Source organism: Anopheles ziemanni, chromosome 2, assembly GCF_943734765.1.
Source record: "Anopheles ziemanni chromosome 2, idAnoZiCoDA_A2_x.2, whole genome shotgun sequence".
NCBI classification, from domain to species: domain Eukaryota; kingdom Metazoa; phylum Arthropoda; class Insecta; order Diptera; family Culicidae; genus Anopheles; species Anopheles ziemanni.
The window spans coordinates 72,416,633-72,438,609 of NC_080705.1; the positions used below are offsets into that span (position 1 = coordinate 72,416,633).

At 44.0% G+C, this 21,977-nt stretch overlaps 1 protein-coding gene across 2 annotated transcripts; it reads left to right on the forward strand.

The window, feature by feature from the left end:
• Window positions 1-207: 207 nt before the first annotated feature.
• LOC131285277 (rho GTPase-activating protein 68F) lies at window positions 208-21,837 on the forward strand. 2 transcript variants are annotated; one of them, XM_058314133.1, is made up of 9 exons: window positions 208-313; window positions 1,701-2,152; window positions 14,436-14,600; window positions 15,781-15,866; window positions 15,944-16,089; window positions 19,979-20,141; window positions 20,234-20,388; window positions 20,503-20,705; window positions 21,288-21,837. In XM_058314133.1, the coding sequence occupies exons 2-9, from the start codon at window positions 2,095-2,097 to the stop codon at window positions 21,803-21,805; spliced, it is 1,494 nt and encodes a 497-aa protein (XP_058170116.1). In that variant the 5' UTR covers window positions 208-313; window positions 1,701-2,094; the 3' UTR covers window positions 21,806-21,837. The 2 variants fall into 2 exon arrangements, with proteins under 2 accessions (XP_058170116.1, XP_058170123.1); XM_058314140.1 differs by lacking the exon at window positions 14,436-14,600.
• Window positions 21,838-21,977: the final 140 nt, after the last annotated feature.

A 21,977-nucleotide genomic window follows, 5' to 3' on the forward strand; every position in this document is an offset into this window, starting at 1 on the left:
CGAATTAACAACTTCAATTAACCAATTGTTTTTACGTTTCAATTGCTTTTTGGCGTTGACAATTCGTTTGACAATTCGTGTTTCGCGTGGCTTTGGCATATCAGCACCACTACAGACGACAATCATCGCTTTTCATTTGCTTTCCACACTATTCGTAACTTTACCTGCCCAGTGCTGCGCCGTTGTATCACGGAGGGTGGTAAAGTCGTCGAACGTGTTTTGTCCGCGGAGGGCGTTTTAGTTTCTTCGCTCGCGTTGTTCGTTCGATACCGTGTGGCATTTTCGCGGACCGTTCGTTGCAGGGAGTTGGTTGGTATGCCTTCGATTCAGTTCTTGCCCTGGGGGCCTTTAACCTCTGTGAAAGTGATTCCTTTTCCAAACAGCGCGAACGTGGAACGCGTAGCCCAAAACCTCTAAACCTACCAACTTAAAGTGAAATAGGGAAGCTCAGGTCCTGAGGTCCGCTCGCTGCAGTTTTACCATTAGCGCACCATTGCGATAACAATGAAGGATATCTAAATCGACCCCTTCTTTGTTGAGCAAGAAAAGGAAATCTCCGCAAATCCTGCTACAACCAATGGTGTGGGGTGTGTTGCTGAACGAATTAGTTTTGTTTCTGACTAGGTCTAGCACGCGAGGTTGTTCGGTTTACGGAGAGGGTTGGTGCCGATCGGATGGTGGAACTGGGCGTGTTGATTAATCAATTGTGTCTGTACCCTTATTGTTATCGTCGTGCTAAAGTGCTAAATTATTGTCCGGTAGGAAAACTAATAGCATTTAATTTATTTGAGAGAGTTAGCGGATTGAGATTTCCCATTATCAAAATGTTCCTACTGGTAATTCTATCAATAAATTACGTCTCCCAAAAGTGCCTTGGTGCGTTGCCCTTTAAATCGGTCGTTGTCTCGATGCAGGCGTCTTGACGCATCAAAGAAACCATTGGACGAATGACGTCGTCTTCGCTTCCTGTACTCAAACCCTCATCATATTTTCTCCCACGAGAAGTCAATGAGTTAGTCTCATAGCAGCAATCGATTAATCGACCTTTTTAATCCAGAGCCCGTCTTGTCGTCACCGCAGACCGGGCGACCTTCCAAGTTCGCGGATCTCGTGTCACTTCAGTCAGCTGCAATCTCTTCTCGTGCGTGTGTTAACTTTTTTTTTCGCGTGCTCGATTGCATACCGCCATTCACCATTTTTGTGTGGTTGATTTGTGCGCGCGACCGCGTAACCAAAAAAGGGCAGCGCCAGTTGATGCCGTTTGAAACCATCGTGACTCGCGAGTGTCCATCAGCATAAGGCAGCGCTCTGTGAACAGTCCAACAAACCAGACAAACACGACACTGTCGGAAAGGTGCTCTGCGAATTGTCGTGAAGAACTGTCACTCATCCAAGCAGCAAGGTAGCAGAATACACAAGGTATAACAGTTTCACAGTGGGATACAGCCCTGCACGACAAAATCAAACTGTTTTGTTCTGTGTCGTGTTTGTCTGACATGTTCGATGCAGGTTGACAGAGCACCTCCATATGATTGCATGGATTTGATCGTTTTTTTTTTGTCGTGTTTGTCGTGTTTGTCTTGTTCGATAGCTCACAGAGCGCTGCCTAAGTGTTCGTCTTTGCCTTGCCCCATTTACTACAATGCAAGGTTTTCAAAGTTCTGTCGTAGTGTTGTCATTTCTTTGATTCCCAATTTCAGCTCGTGTAACTCTGAGCTTCTCTGTGCAGTTCCATGTAAACAAGGATGTGAAAATAAATCAATAAAATCAACACCCGATCGCTCTCGATCGATATTTGGCAAGTGTGGTGAAAATATGTAGTGAAAAAACCTTGAAACGTGTAAAGTACAAACGCACAGCGCAGTTGGCGACGAAAACGCAGCATTTTACTATCCTTGGTTTCCTTCGACCGGGCCGCTTCAAAGGGATACCATTTGACAACCGACGTTTGAAGAACAGTGCATGTAGTTGATACGACACGTTCTTATCAGCGAACAGCAACAGTAGTCGTAGCAGCTTAAGGAGTAAAAGCAACAACCGCCGATCGTCGCGGAACATTCAACGCACACGATCGTCAGCAAGAAAGTCGATACAATGAATACCACTGTCGTCGATCAGCAGGCCAACACGGGATTACCGATAAAGCTACCAGGTAAGAAAAAGAAAATCACGCACCCTTGAGCTTAATGAATTGTATAATCAAATTCAGCAAACACAGGAATATAACGATAACCTGTAGGGTCGGTTGAGGCAAACATTTCCTTGGTTCCGGGCGTTCCTTGACCATATTTTTCGCTGCCCGACCACGTCAGCCTTCGTCGATTGCTTTGTTTGCGCCTTGATCAAGTGGAATCACACGTAAACAAATTCATTCTACAACGCGATCGCACCATGTGACACAACCACGTATAGCATCCGCGTGGGGCTCTGCTGGGATGACGAATCTCTTCTGTTTTGCAGCCCCAGCGGAGGGAGGAATGATCATCGTGGCGCGGATGACGCGTCCCACACGTTGAATGCTAGCAGGAAAGCTCGAAAAGCAGCATCCACGGGGCAGCAATTGTGTAAACAAAACTTCCACCGCGCGCTGATCGATTCGAGATGGTGTCGCACCTACCACATGGAGACCGGAACATGTGGTCGGAACATTTTCGCACCCAAGGTCGCCGATCGCTAGCGAACAACTTGTTGAGAAACATCTTCTACGCTCGGGTGACATGAGAAAACTTCATCCACACTGTTGAAACGGGGGAAAAGTTTTTGACACTAACATTCGATTGCGAAAGGCAAGCAGAGAAGATTAACGGTTTTGGTGCATCATAGCTAGAAGAAGAAAAGTCTGCCCACATTAACGTTGTTGATTAACGTATTTCCCAGGGCCCAGTTACACACCAGCGGTTAACCCAATCGCGTGTTATGGGGTAAAATTTTGTGGTTCTATTCTAATGCAGTCGAGCACTTGTTCCCTCTTGGCACGCTTCCCAACGAGCGTTATTTTGAAGCCAAACTTTCGTGGCATTCCAATGGCATCGCACACGATCTCCAACGGCTGCGGAATGCGGGCACTGGCTGTGTCTTGTATCTAAACTAAAGTGCTCCATAATTATCCCGGCGAGTTAGAGACACTGTTGTTTTACTCTGGTCTTTTCATTAGATTATGCATTAGCTAATTGCAGAGACCGGATTCAAATCTATTTTACATGCTTAAAAACATGTTTAAGGGTCGAATCTATATTTGTAGAAGTGGCCAAACAATTCAATTCCGCGTATCCTTTTGTGTTGTAATTCAGTGTCTTGAGGAAGTATATTAATTTCCTTTTGATTATAGATATTTGTGATAATATTTTTTCAATCACATAAAATTCTTCAGAATCTGAGGAACTGAGGTTTGTTTTAGACTGGTTTAGTATTTATTTAATTTGGTTGAGAATCATTGATGTGACCATGTAGTCAAATCTTCATTTTAATATTGTGCACTGATTTTAAACATTGTAAATTGCACCATATCAAATAAGGTCCACGTAACACAAAAACTTATGCATTGGATAAAAGAAAAAGCTTGGATAGTAAAAATTAAGAGGAAAGTTATTTGTTAATTTATAAGTATGCATATCCTGTTAAATTTAAGCTAGAGCAACATCGACCCATTCCGTGTTGTATGGATTGTTTCGTTTAAAATCTTTTAATCTTCTCAATTCATGCCATTCCTGCATATATTTAGACTACATTAGATTAAAATAGATAGTATCTTCCCAACGTGTGGTCCTCCCTGGCGGCTCGCAAAGTCAGTTTCCATTATTGCCGAGCTTTCGGCACCCGTTTCGGTTTTCCACCTGCGATCGTTCCGCTCGTCGGCAAGATAATTTTACGACCGTGGACCTCGCCACCCGGTGAAGTTTGAGTCAAGGTTGGGTGAAAGGTTCCCGTCGGGGAATCAAACGGTAAGGGGCGCAATTTTTTTCAACCCCCATGGCTTCGCAGACTCAAGCTAAACTTTTCCTCCTTTTTTTGCCCAATGGATGAAGAAAGCGTTACGATTACGAGTGGCGAGGGGTGGTGACGTCTAATACCCGCTGTTGGGGGCAGGTTTGCCTACCTCCGAATCCGTCCTAGGCGGTCGATTTTCTCAACCTTTAGCGCTTCCGAAAGAGGGCTTTTCCGCGCTTTTGCCGATTGTTGTGCATGTGTACGTGTGTATGGCACTGGGAAGCGGCGAAATCGCTAATAGATAAGACTTTGGGTACGTTCGGCCCAGCTTAATTGGAACGGTGCTTTATTGCGAACCCGCGTTGAAACGACGTTTGAAAGGCCACGCTCTTTTTCTTCGCCGTAGAGGAGGACTGCGTTAGATGAATTGACTGTCCTGGATAAGTTTTAAAAGCAAAAGAAAAACACAAAATAAGTATAATTACTTCTTTTGGAGAGTTTCATCCACGATGGCGAATCGTCTGAATGGCTGTGACTTTATTTTCTCTCGCGTTGTCCGCACTGTTTATTACCCATTTTTCAATGATTATTGATCCGAGTCATTGCGCTGTGAAGGAAAGAGGGAACACGGTGGTGAGAGTAAGTTTATGATTTCAATTTTCTTTATCAAAATTGAAATAGTAATTTCATTAGTAATCTGGAAAGCTAATTGGTCGTTCATGCAAACTTCACAGCTCAAATTTATTGTTTTAACTTAACTTTTACTGAAGCTGCCATAAACCCGCTTCAGAGAGATCATGCGAAAAATGCATTCATAAATGAGTATTTTTGTTTGAATGCAATCTTGAATGAACAGCTTTTTGCAAAACTCTTTTTAATCTTCTTTGAACACCAGGAGCTGTTTTCACCGCAAGGAGGAGATGATGTTGTTTGTCGAACGATGAATAAAACGGAGAAAGAATGTTAAATCTCAAATTATGAGCCTTGCACTTATTATTCCAGTTTTTTTTTAAAAAAAACTCGAAAACGCAACGACTAAAATTATTGGCATTAACAGTCTACAATTTTCTTTGAAAAAACTGAACTTTCTCGAAAAGCAGTGATTTTTTGTTTGTCATTTACAATTGTTTGTAAAACAATACACAAAACATACACAATAATATAATACATTTACAATACAAAATTATTATTTAAAAAAAAATTGGTAATTTAAATAAAAAATAGAGAGCTCAAACATTTGATAATTTGAAATAGAAATCAAAATTAGATGAAATTATTGGAAATATGACAACAGCTTATACGAAATACTAATAGATAAATATTTAAATAACAACAGAAGCAAGACACGATTTTAAAGAAAACTGATCAAGGCGGTTCCCTAATGTCTAAGTCTTTAGAAGTGATTGATCGTGATAAATGCCTCAATGAGCAACATGAAACACACTTCGGAGTTGAAGATCCCCTCGGTAGGCTTCACTTGAGAGGTGGAAGGTTTTCTTTGAGCGATGCGCTTAAGGGTTAAGGTTGTACGAGGCGCGTACCGGATTAACCGTACCTGTGTTAAGGTTCAACAATCGCGTTTCTTGGTGGTTGCCCACTTCCGCAGTCCGCAGATAACGTTGGGTGAGAAGATTGGAAGTGGTCGCGCTTTCTTTCTTGTCCCGCTCCCCCATTGCTTATCATCTGCAACAACGGAAGCGCAAGTACGTGAGTGATACGAATGCTGATCGTGCGCCGCAGCGAGATGCATTTTACTGTCGATTGTAAAATGCATAATGAAACGTAAGTGGTGAGAAATTTATCTAAGAAATAAAAACACCCCAGCTGTGTTGAAGAAAATTCACGGTGACTCGTGCACTTCTTTGTTGGTCGTAAAAACATTCCCCGTTTTTTGCTCTTCCGGAGAGACCAGTTCACTATCAACATCGTACTCCGCACACCGAACGACACTTGCCTGCCATGCGTCGCATTCCAACGGCTCCGGGAACCACCTTCGTCGGAGTTCGGTTTGTCCCGATTCTCCCCGCCATCGTTTCGCCCCGACCGCTTGTTCCGGTTGCCGGTAGAAAAAACGACAACTATCTAACTGTCACTGACGCATGATGATTAGCCACCGGAACGGCGGTTTTACTTCGCAGACGACTCCGTTCCGTACCGATGCCGGCCATGGTGACACACATACGCATCGGGCTGACGCTTTTCTGGCGGCGTGCAAACGAAACAAATTTATAAAAACGGAACAAAACTATCCCGTTCCCAATGCAGAAATGTCCCCTCGCCCTTTGGTTCGCCCGGACTCAAAAGCCCGGAGTGGGTTGTGGATGGTTTGTCGGATGGTTGGGCGCGAAAAGTCGAGTCGGTAATTGCAGAATAGTTACGATAAGGCATGTTACCATGTCGCTCTACGTCACGGGTAATGTGTAAAATTGTTTGCAAATGTTGTAAATACGGATGAAGTAGAAGGTGTGAAATTGGGAACGTTGTTATTGACGGGTCAACTAGGGAAAACCATGTAAAATTATGAAAAGGAATTGAATTTAAATGATAGTTTACAATTGTCATCAGCTATGTTTGTCCAAACTTTAAATTAACTGTTGGCATATTTTTGTGATATATTAAAAAAAAATGCTCCTGCTAACTAAATACCGGACTAATTATAAACCCGTTGTTGTGCCCCCACTCGTGATCGTTTCCCACTTCAATCCAAAAAAAAACTGAAAGTGAGAAAAGAATGTCGGCTGGCCACTTCAAGTGCCTGGTAACCTTTTCCCAAGGCGTACCGGGAGCTGCCGGACATTAAATACATTCCCCCTGATCGTTGGCATTCAGTGCCGTTACACGAATCCTCGCCTCTGTGGAAGGTCATATGTTAATCGGTTGAATTTGTTCGTTAACCTTGGCCTCCTCCGACACCATCCGGTGCTGCTGGTAGAGTTTCTCTACAGAAAGGGAAAAGGTGTTTAAGGTAGCTAGCAGGGGATGTGTTTGAATTGCTCACGAAAAAAATTGAAAATACCAAAGCTGCCGAGAACAGGTTGGGGAAGTTTCCCCTCCGTGGGGGGGATGGGAAAATGGGATGGGTTGTGATCGATAAAGTTTTTGTATGCGTTACACCCGTGAAACACTTTCCTTGTTTTACACGAAATTAATGCTCCTTCCACCGGGGAGAATATTGGATTAAATTGGTGGTAATGCTATGAAGCAATCGTTTGTATACTGCTCATGTTTATGCTTTATGTGGAGGAACCCCGACCAAGCTGTTGCGGTACACGCTGAAATCTTGCAATCAAACTTTTGCGGCACAGCCAGGTGGAACATAGTTTTTAATTTTAATTTATTTTATGTTTGGTGGTTGTGCAAACGAAACCCGTCAAAAACCCAGCAAAAGTCTTCATTCCAGTTACAATTCCATCCGCTAAACTCCTTCCAAAAAAAACACCGTACACACTGTTTCGCTTTACGTTTCCGCGACGAGTAAACTCCGTGCTGGATCGGTTGGATGTTCATAAATATGCAACACCTCAAGTTTGGGCGTCTTCGGCGTAGCTTGGCGGTGTAGTGAAGGCAAAATTATTCCGGAACCGGTAAGCCACCGGCTTTATGGACGCGTGTCTATTTGACGACAGCCTGTGGGGGCCCTTGCGGAGAAGCTTTTCCGTTTCCTCTGCGAAACGGGGTGCGCATTAAAGCCCACCGGTTTTTTGGTAATTTGCGAAGCTATTGTTATTCGAATAAAGACATACCTGAGAGAAGAAAACGTATTTAGAACGATTGTTGTATGAAGCAGCAGTTGTAAATATTAAGTTTGGATTTTGTTTATCATTGGTTGTAGTGAAAAATGCTAAATCGATATTATTCATGATGAAACTGGTAGAATATTAATAATTTAAGAGAATAAATAAAAATTAGTTATATCATAAGAATTTAAATGTCTCAAACAGCAGATGAGAATGACGGAAAGATAACCTCGAGTTCGAGTTTAATGTTCACTCAATGATTTATTGAGGTTGTCTACGTTGTATAGAGTTTTTCTTTAAACTAGCAATAATTCAATCATAAAAAGATCATCCGTTAAAAATCGCCATTCTTTCGCTCACCTCGGGATATTAAATTAGATAGCGCAGTGTAAGGGAGTTTACACTCTGTCATCCGGAGAAACCGCCGATCTCATTTCATGGCGATCAAGCTGAGCGCTGAGAATGAGGCGCTTGTCGGAAGTGACATACCGGAAGCGCTGGACATTAGTGGTCGTAAACCAATCAAACACCGCGATATGGGGCGCCTCATCACTAGCTCATGATGGGCGCCTTTTTGCCCCGAGGAAATGAATGGTTAGGTGGCAATTTTCTTCGTGTGAAATAAATCAATGATTGAAGCAAAACACACACACGGCCGTTCCCGGGCGAAAAGCCAGACAAAAGAAAACCTGGCTCAATTCGCGGCTCAAGAGCAATAATACTGTCCGGGGCGAATACCCTAGCCCTATTTCGTCTGTTTGATGTTGGTGGAAATTGTAGGAAAGATGTCCAACATCATCGTCCGACGCCATAATCAACTCCTCTGCCTGTCGTAAACAGTATCATTGCCTGGCGCATCAGCTTTACTTTGGTCGCACGGGTCCACGCTGGCCTTCTCCATCACCGCCGAGTGGTTTATTTTGTTTGAGTTCACTTGAAGCATCCCCGCTTCCATCTCCCCAGTTCCCTATGGAGTGAGATGGTAGAAAAAGGGCTTTCTTCAGTCAACACTATAACAATGATTAGCATCGTTATACTCTGCTCCTTGGCGTCAATCAAATGGTGCTAGTGCACTGTCGCTTGCCTTCTTGACTTGCTAAACAGTCATGTGCCAAAGGCAGTTTACTTACTTTCGAATGGAGAAAAAAAAACGGCTAGGCTATTTCCTAAAATGTTAAATTAATCATTAAAAAATCCAAGAATTGAATTAGTCAACCCAATCCCCCGCGATGGTAACTCCGAGATATACGTTCCCCTCCTCGACATGAGACCATTAATCACGGAACAAAATATTGGGAAAATACATTAAGATATTGCCCGCTTCCACTCGACATCGCTATCTTGGCCTAGGGATCTCCCCTCCGCGCTGGAGTTGGGCCGAAAAAGTGATTGCTAAATAAATATGTGCGATTTTTGGGCCGCTAGAGGGCGACAAAGGAGGGCGCAAACAAATCCTCCGACTCCGAGATGACCCTTAGGGTTTTCGAAAGCACTAATCCAGCCACGATGAAAATGATTCACTGTTTGTCCGTGTCGCGTGCATGATCGCTGGCTGCAATTTCGTGCAAATGTGAATCGCAAAGATAAATGTTCCAATTCGCCGAAAGAGAGCCCCGCGCTGTCTTGCGCCGAGACTTCGTCCGAGTTCCCTTACCACGACATCCAACACGTGGCCGCGGTGTGAATTATGGTAGGTTTCAGGCTTCAGAGTACATAGAAGGGCAAAACTGAACCGAACCGAACCCTCTTCTACCCAAACCCCACAGGATACGTGTTGCGTGTACGGCGCCTCGTTGACGTTACCCTTGGAGGGGGGGGGGGGGGGGGGGGTTTCCCTCGGGAACGGAAAACACTACCACCTTACCCGCGTCGGAGGGTTGAAAGCAAATCGAAGAAACACCCGGAGGCCACGGAAGGTTAGGAAAAATAAATAAATAATCTAATCACTTTACTTTTCGCGGCGATTTTTTCGGTCCAAACTCCAACGCGCAGGGGTTGCTCACGTACGAGTGTTAGAAAATCGACCGAGGTTTGCATGGCCTCCGGAGGGTCGTTGAGTTCAACGAAGGGGTTGTGCCCTAGACTTGTCCCTTGCACCCGGGAAGGGTTCGTACAAATGGGTACGCTGTTTTTTTTTTCACCGATTAGAAACAGAAACGTATGAACACATTTTTGACATGAGATCAAACTATTTGATTTTTTTTTTACTTTGAGCTTCGTCTGGGAAAACCAGATCACTTTTTTTGAACACTTCGTTTCACTTGAAAATAAAGAAAAATCTTATCTAACGTTTCAACAGCAAATGCATCATAACGAAATGGAGCCATAATTCTTCCTCAAGCCGGTATCTTTGTGGACGTGTAAATTGCTTGAAAAATAAATCATCTTTTTTTTTGGGGGGGATTCTTGTTGTTGGGGCATCCAACGTTCCAACGGAGATTTTCTTCTTGACGTCATTCCATGCGTTTGTTCTTGGCATTTTCCCTGTAACCCCGAGCTGGGGCGGGGGTTTTTTATGTGGTTGTTGTTTTGTGAGGGCCATATGGTGTAAACATTTTCGATTGAGACAGCCAAAATGATCTCGCAAGGAAAATGTTAACTGCCGAGAGGCTTTGGAGGAGGGGAAATCACAAATATCTGCTTTCCTGCAACCGGGTATGATTCTTCCTGTGTAAATATTGACATCGGACTGGACGTCCAAATTGTGTCAGCCAAAACGACCTAGTATCATGGATGCGCTCGTGGAAATAGATGTATTAAAAGAGAGAGAAAGTTGCGCCTTAAAACAAATCCAAGGGAATCTTTGCTTTGGGAGGGAAATAAGAAAAATCACTCAAGTGTTTCATAATGGACTGGAAGCAGATGATGCTACTATTGACGTGCACAATAACGATGATGATGATGATGATGTATTTCTCTCCAAGGTTCATAAGGCCAGTGCAGCAGCAAACACACTCTCGATAGTGATTGATGAACGTACGGTTTCGCTTATCCTTCGGCTCTCGAGTAGCAAACGCCGAGGCCAGGCGGGGTTGATGGCGATATGACGTGACATTGGCATTTAGCATTTGCCCTCCCCAGTTCTCGTCCATTTGCTTGAGAGATGCAGTTTGTTTACGTTGGCCCTCGTTGACCCCCAACCTTTCTTCCGTGGGTGGATGGCAAAGTAGCTTCTGTTTGGACTTGTCGGTGCCGAAAATGTTTACCAACAGGTTTTTTTTGTCACTCGGGGCGGGATGTTGAGTTTTCTTCTCTGAGACAGCGTGTCCTACCAGCTGGCACGTGCGTCATTTGCGTTCCAAGTTTGACCCGGAAGAGTCCAGTATGCGGGGTGGTGAGCGTTGTCACGCGAAGAGACGTTTTGTTTGTAGGCCACAGTGATACAGGTGTTTGTAAAAAAAATGAACGGTCAAGGAGAGCCTTCTTTGATCGATATTTCAGTTGCTACTGCTCCTTAACGGAAATACCACCAAGCATGGAGTACTCTCATGCCACCTGAAATTTTCACATCACAATAAATAGCTGCGAATGGTAGCGAAAGGACGTTACATGATCCACCCTCCCCCTCCCAGCGGTCGCCCAGACAGACAGACAGACACCCATATCCAGACGGGTGTGCGCGTTTTTATGTCACGGTGAAGCAATGTATGGAAGGAAAACAAAAAGACACGAGAACGGAGAAACATGCTGGCCGAGTGCAGTTTTCTTATGCAGCAAGGTGGGGTGGGGGGAGTACGTGTTATGCTCGCGTTTCGTGGCGGTTTTCCTCCTGTTTCCTCGTTTCGCGAACGCGATTATCGCACAAACCAGGCCTGGAAACCAAAAAAAAAAAAAACCCACCCTCCGCCCACATCGATTACAAGAAAAAAAGGCTGCTGCATCTTGAGGGCAGGCCCCCGCACATTCACGTAGAGTGGGTGTGTGTGCGTGTGTGTAATAAAGGCGTTTGGCGCGTGCAGTGGGTTTGTTTGTGTAATACATTAAAATTTTACCTCAGTTTAATTTTGTTATCCCTCTTTTTATTATTTATTTTGTGGGAAGCTATTCGGTACTTAGAGTTAAATTGCTCAATAAATTGGGTAAAAGCATGTGATAATTTTTTAAAATATACTATCCAGGAGGAAACCTATTGATTAACATGATGATGGCTGATGAATGGGAAGTGTTAACTTAATTATTGATTGCTTTTTTCTATCGCTTTTTTAAACTCGCACGTTGATGGTATTATTTTTGGTACGGAATGTGTAAACGAAATAATAAGTAATTTCCCTTGGTTTACACCACCTTTGGTTGGGAGGATCTGCACCATTCTTATTTATATTCCCGTTGGTTGAAACTTATTTGCTTCTCTAACAATAGCTTATGAATTTTGGTTTAAATAAAATCAAGTTATGTTTTTTTATTGAACACGAGCGATTTCAACCTTTTCCATGTTTTTTTAAATAGCTCTAACGTTTCGTGGCAGAGTATTTAGATATCAGGAATAGGTTGAATGGTAGGAAATTTTTAAATTCTTATAATTTGGAACAATTTTTCGAAAAACATTCTTAGCTAAAAGGTATTTCTTCACACCATTTCTAAAACATTTCCTCTCGAAACTCATGCGACACAACATCATCAGAAACTATAAACGTCATCAGAAGTTTAAAAGCTATTACCCGTAATACATTTTCCGACCGATGTAAAGCATCTTAATGCATTTTCTGTTGCAACACTTATGTAAAAAGAGATTCCACTTCTCGCTCCACCGCCGCTGCAATCGAGATGCACCCCGTAACTGCATTACAAACGATGGCTAATGGAGTGTGGCCTTAACCAGCGCGAAGGAGGACTGGCACCCACGGGCGATTTGCTTCGATATGGGCGATAATGCACGTGGGCTCATGATTAGCGCGTGATAGCGGTGGAAAAGCAAGACATCAAGGAAAAATGTGGGCATCACATGAAAGCTCGGTTCGTAATCGATACAGAGTTTTTTTTTCTCTTCTCTCGGCCGCTTACCTTGTCTCGGGCCGAAAAGAAAGGGTAACAGAGAATGCCGTTTGTTTTCCATGTCTCGTGGTCGGCACAGCTCGCCCCACACTCCCTCCGTCAAGGTGTAATCGTAAAAGCTTGTGGCGTGTCATGTTTTACAGCATGTTTGTTTTCGTGCGGTTCGGAAGACGAGGTGAAGTGGATGGGGGCTGGGGGTGTGGGTGTTTAGTGGTTTTTCCTATCAAATTACAGCGATCTATTATTTATAGAAATTCGGTAACGCACTTCTTAAAGGGTCGCTTACGTCATGGGCGAGCCGAGGGGTTAGTATCGCTTTCGGATAATGTATTATCACATCCCGAGGTTATGGTTAAAAGTAGTTTACTCGTCTCCTAAATATATCGGGCATTGGGATATTTTTTTGAAACCTTTCATTGACGAACTCTTTGCTTTTAAGTTCAAACATTTCGTTCCTAGCTAGAATAGAAGAAGACAATTTTCATTTAATGGTTAGTTTCTTTTTTCTCGCTGCTTGCCGATCATTAAGACACTTGTAAAGAAGAGAAATTTCTATCATGTCAACCGATCGTTTCGTTTTAACGATGAACCTCCCACGGCGTTTCTACGCATAGTTTTTCCAACTCGCCCCATTTCCCCCTTCCATTGCGATAAGTCACATTCCCTTTCGGATACGGATAATCCTGAAGAAAAAGGTTCCTGAGTTTCGAAACAAACGCAGCTGGTGGCGGTCTAATTTTCAGAAGAACGGAACGGTTGATGGTCGATGACGCAGCGGGGACACTTTAGATATTAGGAAGCCCGGAAGCACCCGGTTGGTCGGTCAATTTAGGTCAATCGAAGACCGACACGATTCGCTTGCCCTTTATCGGCTCGGAAGTGGCGTTTTCCTTCGCACCTCAGCCATCATTAGCGTCTATGCCAGTTCGCTTCATTTTTGATCCCCATTTGGGAAGGTAGCTTCGACCGAAGATTATCACTGCACCACTTAATTAGGATGGACAGATAATGTTATTAAACATATTACTGTCGACATGACCCTATTTGATAACAACGAACGCAAACGTACAGCTTGTCAGAATTATTCGTAAGACGTTCCCAAAATCTTTCTGTAAGAAAGCAAAACGCTCTTTGTGCTTGACGATTTCATAGAGAGAATTGTGCTTCCCGGAAACACCTTGTCGCTTTTCTGCCCCGGAAACATAATATTTACCTTATGTAACCTCATTTTGTAATTCGTTTCCGGACAAGAAATTCTATACCCGAAGAAACAGTGGCTGAAATTCGATCGCCGCCTAGTTCTACAAGTTTGGTCAAGACGATTTGCTCTACACCTGATCCAATAAGGGGGTTAAAACGGCTCCACGTTGGTTTTGGAACTGGATTATTTTTTGGTATGTAGTTAGATACTTCTAAAGTAAAACTATGATTTGTTGGAACAATGCGTAGAATGATTGTAACAACCCGTCTGCATTTCTTGAATAAAACGTTGTTGAAAAATGATCCCAAGGATGATGATTTCGAAAAAAGAGTTTTCGCCAAAAATTTGCACGAATTATGGCTTGAAAACAAATATTTACAATAATATTTGCACCACCAAAAATACATTTTCAATCCATCAATCCTCCGTTCGTTTCCAAACGAACCTTTTAGTGGATTTAAATTTGAATTAAATAACCCCCCGAAATGAAAGCCAAACGACGTACCTTTCTATTTTGTGCTATCGTGTGTATGCTTTAATTTTTCCGCTCCCTTCTACCGTTTCACTTCACTTTGCAGGCGCACCACTGAATCCACCATTGATCGATTCCACCGAGGATCCGCATCCGAGCCTTTCCGATTGGCACGACTACGAGCCGAACCTGGAGTTTGACGATACGGAGCTGACGCACCCCTCGCCCGAACCGGGCACCGCCGCCGTGTTCGATGACATCAATTATTCCGGTGAGTTTTTGCGAGACCAGTTCGGTGGCATTAGGCCGGAAGGTCCAATGACATCGGTGACCTTTGCGCCTGGTTGGCCATTTTTTCCACTGTTGGCGCTAAAGTTGGATGCATTTTCTGGTGCTTTTTTTTATTTGCATAATCCAATCTTTCGATGTGTAGAAAGGTTTACCCATGTGGGAGTAACGTAGGCTTCCGATTTAAGTTTTGGCAGCCGGACATAAACTTAATCCCTTCGCTTAACCCAAGGGACCCAGCGTGCATTTATTTTCCTCGGGTGCTTGACTTGTTGATCCTCCAAAATCAAAACCCCTGCAGAAGTCGTGCGAAAATTCCCAACCATTCAATCCCGGAATGCAATCAGTGGCGGCCGGGCTCGGCCGAGTAGCCAAAAATACCGAAAGTTGGCACAAGTACAAATGGCTTGATTAGGCGAGCACGCTTTCGATGCAGTTTCTAATGGCCGCTTTTCACCTTTCGGTTTGTTTGGTCGAGCGGACGAAACCCGGAATTATGCTAACCCGGTGAAAGGGCACGATTGTAATCAGCCTCGTCCCGTGTTGATGTTTGATTGCCTAAACGGTTTAATCTCCATCTTCTCGATGCTTCGACCCCGCAATGCACCATGTTCCATCGAAAAAAAAAGTATTTTCGTATTGGTATTGTATTGATCGAGAATAATGCAAGATATACAAAAGTGCTGACAAAATGTCCTTATCATGGAGACTGATAAATTGTTCGCTTCATCGTTGAAACACTCAGATAAGCCAAATTTATTACTGCACGATTCTAAAAAAAGGTTATTTGATTATTGAGCTAATTGCAAAGAATTAAAACATTTCGCTACCATATGACGTACCTGTTGTAGGGTGATTAAATAATATATTGCATTCACTTCTTGGCCATTTGCAAGCCCACCCTCGGGGGCCTCGGTTTGTCAAGTGTGTTTGTTATCTTGCACACCTAACCACCAACACAACATGCCACTCACGATACTCGGTATAGATAAGAGAGCCGGAATCGAAACGGTGCCGTCGGGTATCGACGGATGATGTCAGACACCTTCTTGCCAGTGCCGTGCCGTTGCTCGTCATCGTACTGGTGGAAGACCTTTCACTGCGTTCCTAGTGCGATACTTAATAGTAACATTTTCTCTCCTTTATCTCATCATCGACTACAGCCGAATTTGAAGTTCCCTCGGACGACGAAATCATCAAAACCACCCTCGAAGCCGACAACTACGAGGAGCAGCTGACGATGGTTGGGGTAAGTGTGTGTCCCCCCCCCGTGCGGAATCGAACGTGTTTCCGGTGTACTAACCGATGTTCTCCCCGCCATTGCAGCACGATGAAAATGCCATCCGGAAAGATTTTAAGCGACGAAAATTCATCGAGTTTATCGGCACGGACAAGCAGGGCCAGCCCATCATCGCGATCTACGCCTGCCGGCTGCCGGAGCGGAAGGATCTGAATTCGAATATTTTTATTGAGTGAGTAGTGGCTAGACCTTGCGGGGAGAAAAGCAATTCTGTCGTGTCGTGGAAGAGAAAACCGTGCGAAATATCCTTACCCAACAACGTGTTCCTTGGAAATTGACGTAGTACCGACGTGTCATGTGGGCAGTGGCGCATCAAGGATACTGGAGGCCCTAAGCGGTAGGAATTTTGAGGCTCCCAAATAACAAAATTGTATGTGTTTTTTGGAATTTGGGATCAAACTAGGAGCGCGAAGAGCTTTTTTTATTACTACCACATATTCTATATTCGTAATTTCTCACTATCACATCATCTCAAAGCAAATTTATACCACATACAATGTTATATTTCAATATTACAAATAATCCTGAGCGATACCGGGTAGTTAAATATGTTTTTTTCTTTATTCTTGCCAAGTCATCTATTAGTTGAAGAAGAAATAGAACCCATTAGTTGCTCTATGTAGAGAATGGCCAAATTGTTAAGCTTTTCTTTTCCAATTGCGTTTCGCAAATAATTTTTCACTCTTTTTAAAACTGAAAATGAACGTTCATGTGATGCATTGGACAAAGGTAATGTTGAAAATATCTTAATCAATATTTCTACGTTTGGAAAAGTACATGACATACTCCTAGCTATTTTATATATGTCCATTATATTTACATTTTTGTTATAATTAGTTCTACTCTCATTTTCTCGTATTAATTCAGTTAAGTGTTTCAATTCTGCCTCTAATGTAGGGCCATCAATATCATTTTTATACATATTTTTAAAGTATTCTAATGGCTTACTCTTGTCTTCCAAAGAAATGTGACGATCAAAAAAAATTCTAAATGGTTCTAAAGCTTCCTTGTATCTTTGCACACGCATGGATAGTTCTTGTCTTCATCACGAAATGTCTGTAAAAATTGATCTAACGATTTAAGTAACATCGAACTTTTAAATAATTCACATTCTACAGATTGTAGCGATTTACTAGTATCATTGAATCGCTGCAAAATATTGTTCCAGAGAATGGTCATTAGGATTGTTTCATATTTTTCCATTTTCGATATTAATGATTTTGCTTTTGTTATTGTAACATTGTTTTCGTCTTCTGAATTTACAATTACTTACATAATATGTGATATATTTTGTTTGTGAGAGCAGCTTGAAAATTTTAGGAAATTTTTCACTGCTTCGAGGCCCCCTATCAGCTCGAGGCCTCCCGCGGCCGCTTACTTTGCGTACCGCTTGATCCGCCCCTGCATGTGGGCATACGATGTTTTATGAAGCATTTTTATCAGTCGTGCGTCTTACAATGCATTTCAAGTGACTCGTCTTTGGGAAAAAAAGATTGCTGACGGTCGCACAAACATGCAAAAAACTACATAAAAGAAAGACATCGTTGACACCATTGTCTATTGCGCTAAGAAAACTTCAATTTGTCGTTGAGTCATGCCGGGAACCACCATGATCAACACCCGCCTAAGCATACTATCTTCCCCAACACAGTGGGCACAGTGGACAAACCGCGTTTCCCGATGATGCAACACGCGCACTATAGTGTCATCGGTTTAATTATAAACAAGTCGAAGAGTCTTTGCTCCCAAGAGCGCGCGCGAGCGCGTGTCGTTTGTCTTCGCACCCTTTGCAACATCTAGGCCGCGCCTCGCCGAGTCGTCGGTGCCCCGATCCGATCGGCAGGAGTGTCCCGTTGGACAGAGGGACAGATAGATAAATAAATAAATAAATAAATAAAAGCAATAACACGGAACGCAAATGCTGTTTGGGAAATTCGGGATCTGTTATCCGTTTCCTCATTCGTTCCCACTGGCTTATTTATTTATGTTTGACGGAAACGCAATTCTTTTGCTCTAATGAGACGAATGAGCTGTTCGACTGGACGGATTAGTCTAGGTAGTTTTGCGTAATTTGTATATCAAGGTCCGGTTTTTTTTCGGGCGAATTGCTTCAAACCAGACGTAAATATGCGTTTCCGCGGGAATTTCCCCCGATGAGATATACTTCCCGGTAAAGGTGAAAACGGGGTTAAGATCTAAGAACCAATCGCTTTTACACATTATGGCTACTGCGTACCCCTGACCTGAATCTACGGCGTCCTAGCGGCTGTCCCGGTTTGACGATGCAACGAATTTCCACCTAACTGTCCTCGGTGGCAGAGAGCGAACCGTAGCGTGATCTAGTCGGCCATCTGGTGGACCATTTATCCTTCATTCTTCGCAGGAGTTTCGCAGAAAATTCGAAAAGACTGACGGCGCTAATGATAATTCTCAAATTCGCTGAAAAGTACTTTCGCTTTCTTGCTACAACGTGTTTTGGAAGAGTCTTGAAGAAAAAAATTAACCTGAAATAAATATGGCACACCCTCTCCCGGACAGATCGTTCCGGGAAGAGGCGTGAAAAATCGCACCGAATCCGAATGGTGACGGATGGGCGTGAACGGATAAATCATTTGTTCGAGTTTTGAACACTCCGCGGGTGAAGTGTGGAGATTTTCTATTTTTTTTGCCTTGGTTGCGAACCATCTGATGAACGTCCCGAACACTTTCATCTTGGTCGTGCGACCGCAAGAAAATATTGCTCACATGTGCTTGGCAGGAGCATGCCAGCATAAAAAAACAAAACATATATCGAGAGAAAAAAAAACATACCCTAAATGTTGTGCAATGGTCCTCGCAACGAAGCTGTTTCACCTAGAACGTGAAGGGAAAGCTCAAGACCACATTACCGATCAATTAGCAACATCACCGAGGGACCACATCCCAAGCCATGAAGATCGGGTTTTCGGGTTGTGCACGCGCGGGTATTCCTTCAGACGCCATCACCTCCCGTCTTGTTTACATTAGCCCGTTTCAACCGAAAGTGCAACCAGGCCTGCGTTAGTTCACCGGCCAAAAACCAACTGGCGCCTGCCAGTTGCGCCACATGAGTACGGGTTCGGAGGAGGTCGCTGATGACGTCTCTTCCCACGCAGCGATAGTTTAGTTCGTTACCGGTTTTTTAAACGTTTTTTTGGTTACGGTGATCGTTTCCAACGAATTCGTGTTACCTTTTGCCCCTTCATACACTGGCCGTTACAAAGCCACGGCGTCAAGGGAGGGATTCTTGTCGAACGAGCTCTTTTCTATGTCATTTTCCACTGACTCTACGACTTTTCCTAGCCTTTGCGTCGCGAACGAATGGCGAGGCGATCGCTTTTCCTCACCCACGGCGCAGCACTTGTCTTAAAACCCCATCTTTGCGCCCATCCCTTTTCCGTGCGTGCGCCTGTGGGTTTGTACGTTTGTGTCACCCATGTTTCGCTCCCGCCCATCTCTAGCTCTCCCGCCGAGAATCGCGTGTAACGAATCCATTCGTTTTTCTCCCCGTTCTGTTTTTCCTGATTTTCCTGCTTTTTTTCCTTGCTTGCTTGCTTCGAATACACGCGTGCGCTCGCTCGCCTGCAGATTACTTTTCCCCGAGAAAAGCGTACCGTAACGGTTCGGGGAATGCGGGGGGTAGGCCGTCTCTAGGCCGTCGTCGTTAAACAAAATAATCATCCCTCCTGCAGCAGCAGTACGTCGAAACGGCAGCTAGCGTTAAGGTGTGGAAGTCGATCTGCTGGCAGACGGCCGGACCGTTTGAAGCTGATCGCATCCAGGTTCAGTCGATCCTCCGGGACAATCTGTTTGGTCCGTGTGATCACGTGCGGTTTTAATACTACTCCATTGCATAAGAAAGATATACTTAAGAAAGTTTTACTTTAAGTTTGTCAAAAGAAAAAAAAACCGGGTGGTGACGCTTGATAGTGGATTACTTGTGAGTGTTACTTTTCGGTGATTTGGTTTAATTCATTGCGGTGATCGAGAGTTCGATAATGTTTGAAATTTAACTCGATGCTTGTGTCCCCCGTTCGTTACAGTTTTATCATCAAATCTATGGAAGAGTTCGTCCAGAATGACTACATCATCGCGTACTTCCACCAGGGCATGAAGGATAACAGCAAACCGGCCCTCCAGTTCCTGTGGAATTCCTACAAAGAGCTCGATCGAAGCTTTAAGAAAAATTTGAAAAAACTCTACGTGGTGAGTTTGACGCCAGATTATTGAGTGATCTTTGGAAGAAAGTTGCGGTGTGCTTATATGCGTTTTGGGTTTCGACTCCGTCCCGTCCCCAGGTACACCCGACAACGTTCATCAGGATGGTGTGGTTCTTCTTCAAGCCGATCATCAGCGAAAAGTTCAAAAGCAAACTCATCTACACCAGCAGCCTGGACGAGCTGAAGCAGTCGCTCGGTCTCAACACACTGAAGGTGCCCGATCCAGTCAAAGAGTATGTTGTTTTTTACGCACCAACTTTGTAGCTACCGGGGAAGATCGCTTTCCCTGGGAAGATCACAATCCTAATGCAACTGTTCCGCTCGTTCGTGCCTTTCTTCCGACGCAGGTTCGACGAGAAGATCAACAACGCTGCCCGCTACACGCTGCGGGCCAGCAAATCTAGTCTGAAGAGCAGCCGGTCACTCGAGACCATCCCAAAGTCCGCCCAGTTCGGCGTGTCGCTGCGATTCATCATCGAAAATAGCGCCTGCCTCAACTGTATTCCACCGATCGTGCGAAAGTGCGTCGATCATCTGTCGCTGCCGGATGGTAAGGGACGGGGTCGTTTTTTATTACTCACATATTACGGTTGATCGTACCCTCCTTTTTAATATATTGCAATGACTAATTGGTGTATCATAATGTCTGAGGGATATCGTTACTCATGGATTTATTCTAATAAATCTGATACACCCCCCCCCCCCCGGGGGGGGGCCCCCCGGGTTAATAATTTTACTAATCACCCCATTTTTTCTTTTTTGAATTTCGCGACATTTTTTAGTCATAAAGAAAATATGTATGTGTTGTTTGAAATAACACATTTGTTTAAATTTTCCAACCAACTACCATTCAACCATCAGTGTTTTAATTTTGCAAAATTAAAGGAAGGCGTGCCCAATATTGTAAACTCTTTAGGCAAACTCATTAAATTTGTCTCCGAATATTGTTTTTTCACAGTTCACATAGTTACTTAATTGAGGACTTTAATATGACCCCTAGTTCAACTGAAATAAATCGTTTAAATTGATCAATAAGGATAATCTCGAAGTAAAGCACCTCGAGATATTTCAGTTTTGATTGACTAACATCAAATTTAACCTCTCTTTCTATCCCTCTTCTTCCCGTTTCCAGTGGTCGAAACAGAGGGCATCTTCCGGCGGTCGGGCAACTACGCCCGGATAAAGGAGCTCCGCACGAAGATCAACGCCGGCGAGGAGGTGCAACTGTCCAGCGAAGATACGCACGTCGTCGCCTCCCTGCTCAAGACGTTCCTGCGCGAGCTGGAAGAACCGCTGCTAACGTACGAGCTGTACGACGACATCACGCAGTTCGGCGAGTGGAAAACCGAAGAGCAGCGGTCGCGCAACGTCAAGCAGCTGCTGCGCGAGCGGCTACCGGAGGAAAACTACGAGCTGTTCAAGTACGTGGTCGAGTTTCTGGGCAAGATCATGGAGCGGAAAGATTTCAACAAGATGACCTCCTCCAACCTGGCGATCGTGTTCGGGCCGAACCTCATCTGGCCGAAGCAGGAGCAGATGTCACTGGATGAGATAGGGCCGATCAACGCGTTCATCGACTACGTGCTGCAGCATCAGGACGATATCTACTTCGTGGACATCAACAAAAAGGATCGCGGTGCGTACGATTAACAGCGGCTGATCTAAGAAGGTGAACGATCGGTGGCCCCACCCCACCCTTTGCGCGAAAAGGGAGAGGGAAGGGCATCGTTCGGGGACCATCTTAGCGGGGGAGGTGGGTGTGTAGGAAAGGATTAACAAGAAAAACTCACACGCACACACAAAACCTACAAAACACATTGGA

Bases quoted from the DNA above. Each gene is read 5' to 3' on its own strand.
- LOC131285277 (XM_058314133.1), top strand. From the start codon at position 2,095: ATGAATACCACTGTCGTCGATCAGCAGGCCAACACGGGATTACCGATA. The intron at 14,601-15,780 runs GTGAGTTTTTGC...CATCGACTACAG, and splicing joins CGATGACATCAATTATTCCG to CCGAATTTGAAGTTCCCTCG. The intron at 15,867-15,943 runs GTAAGTGTGTGT...CCGCCATTGCAG, and splicing joins AGCAGCTGACGATGGTTGGG to CACGATGAAAATGCCATCCG.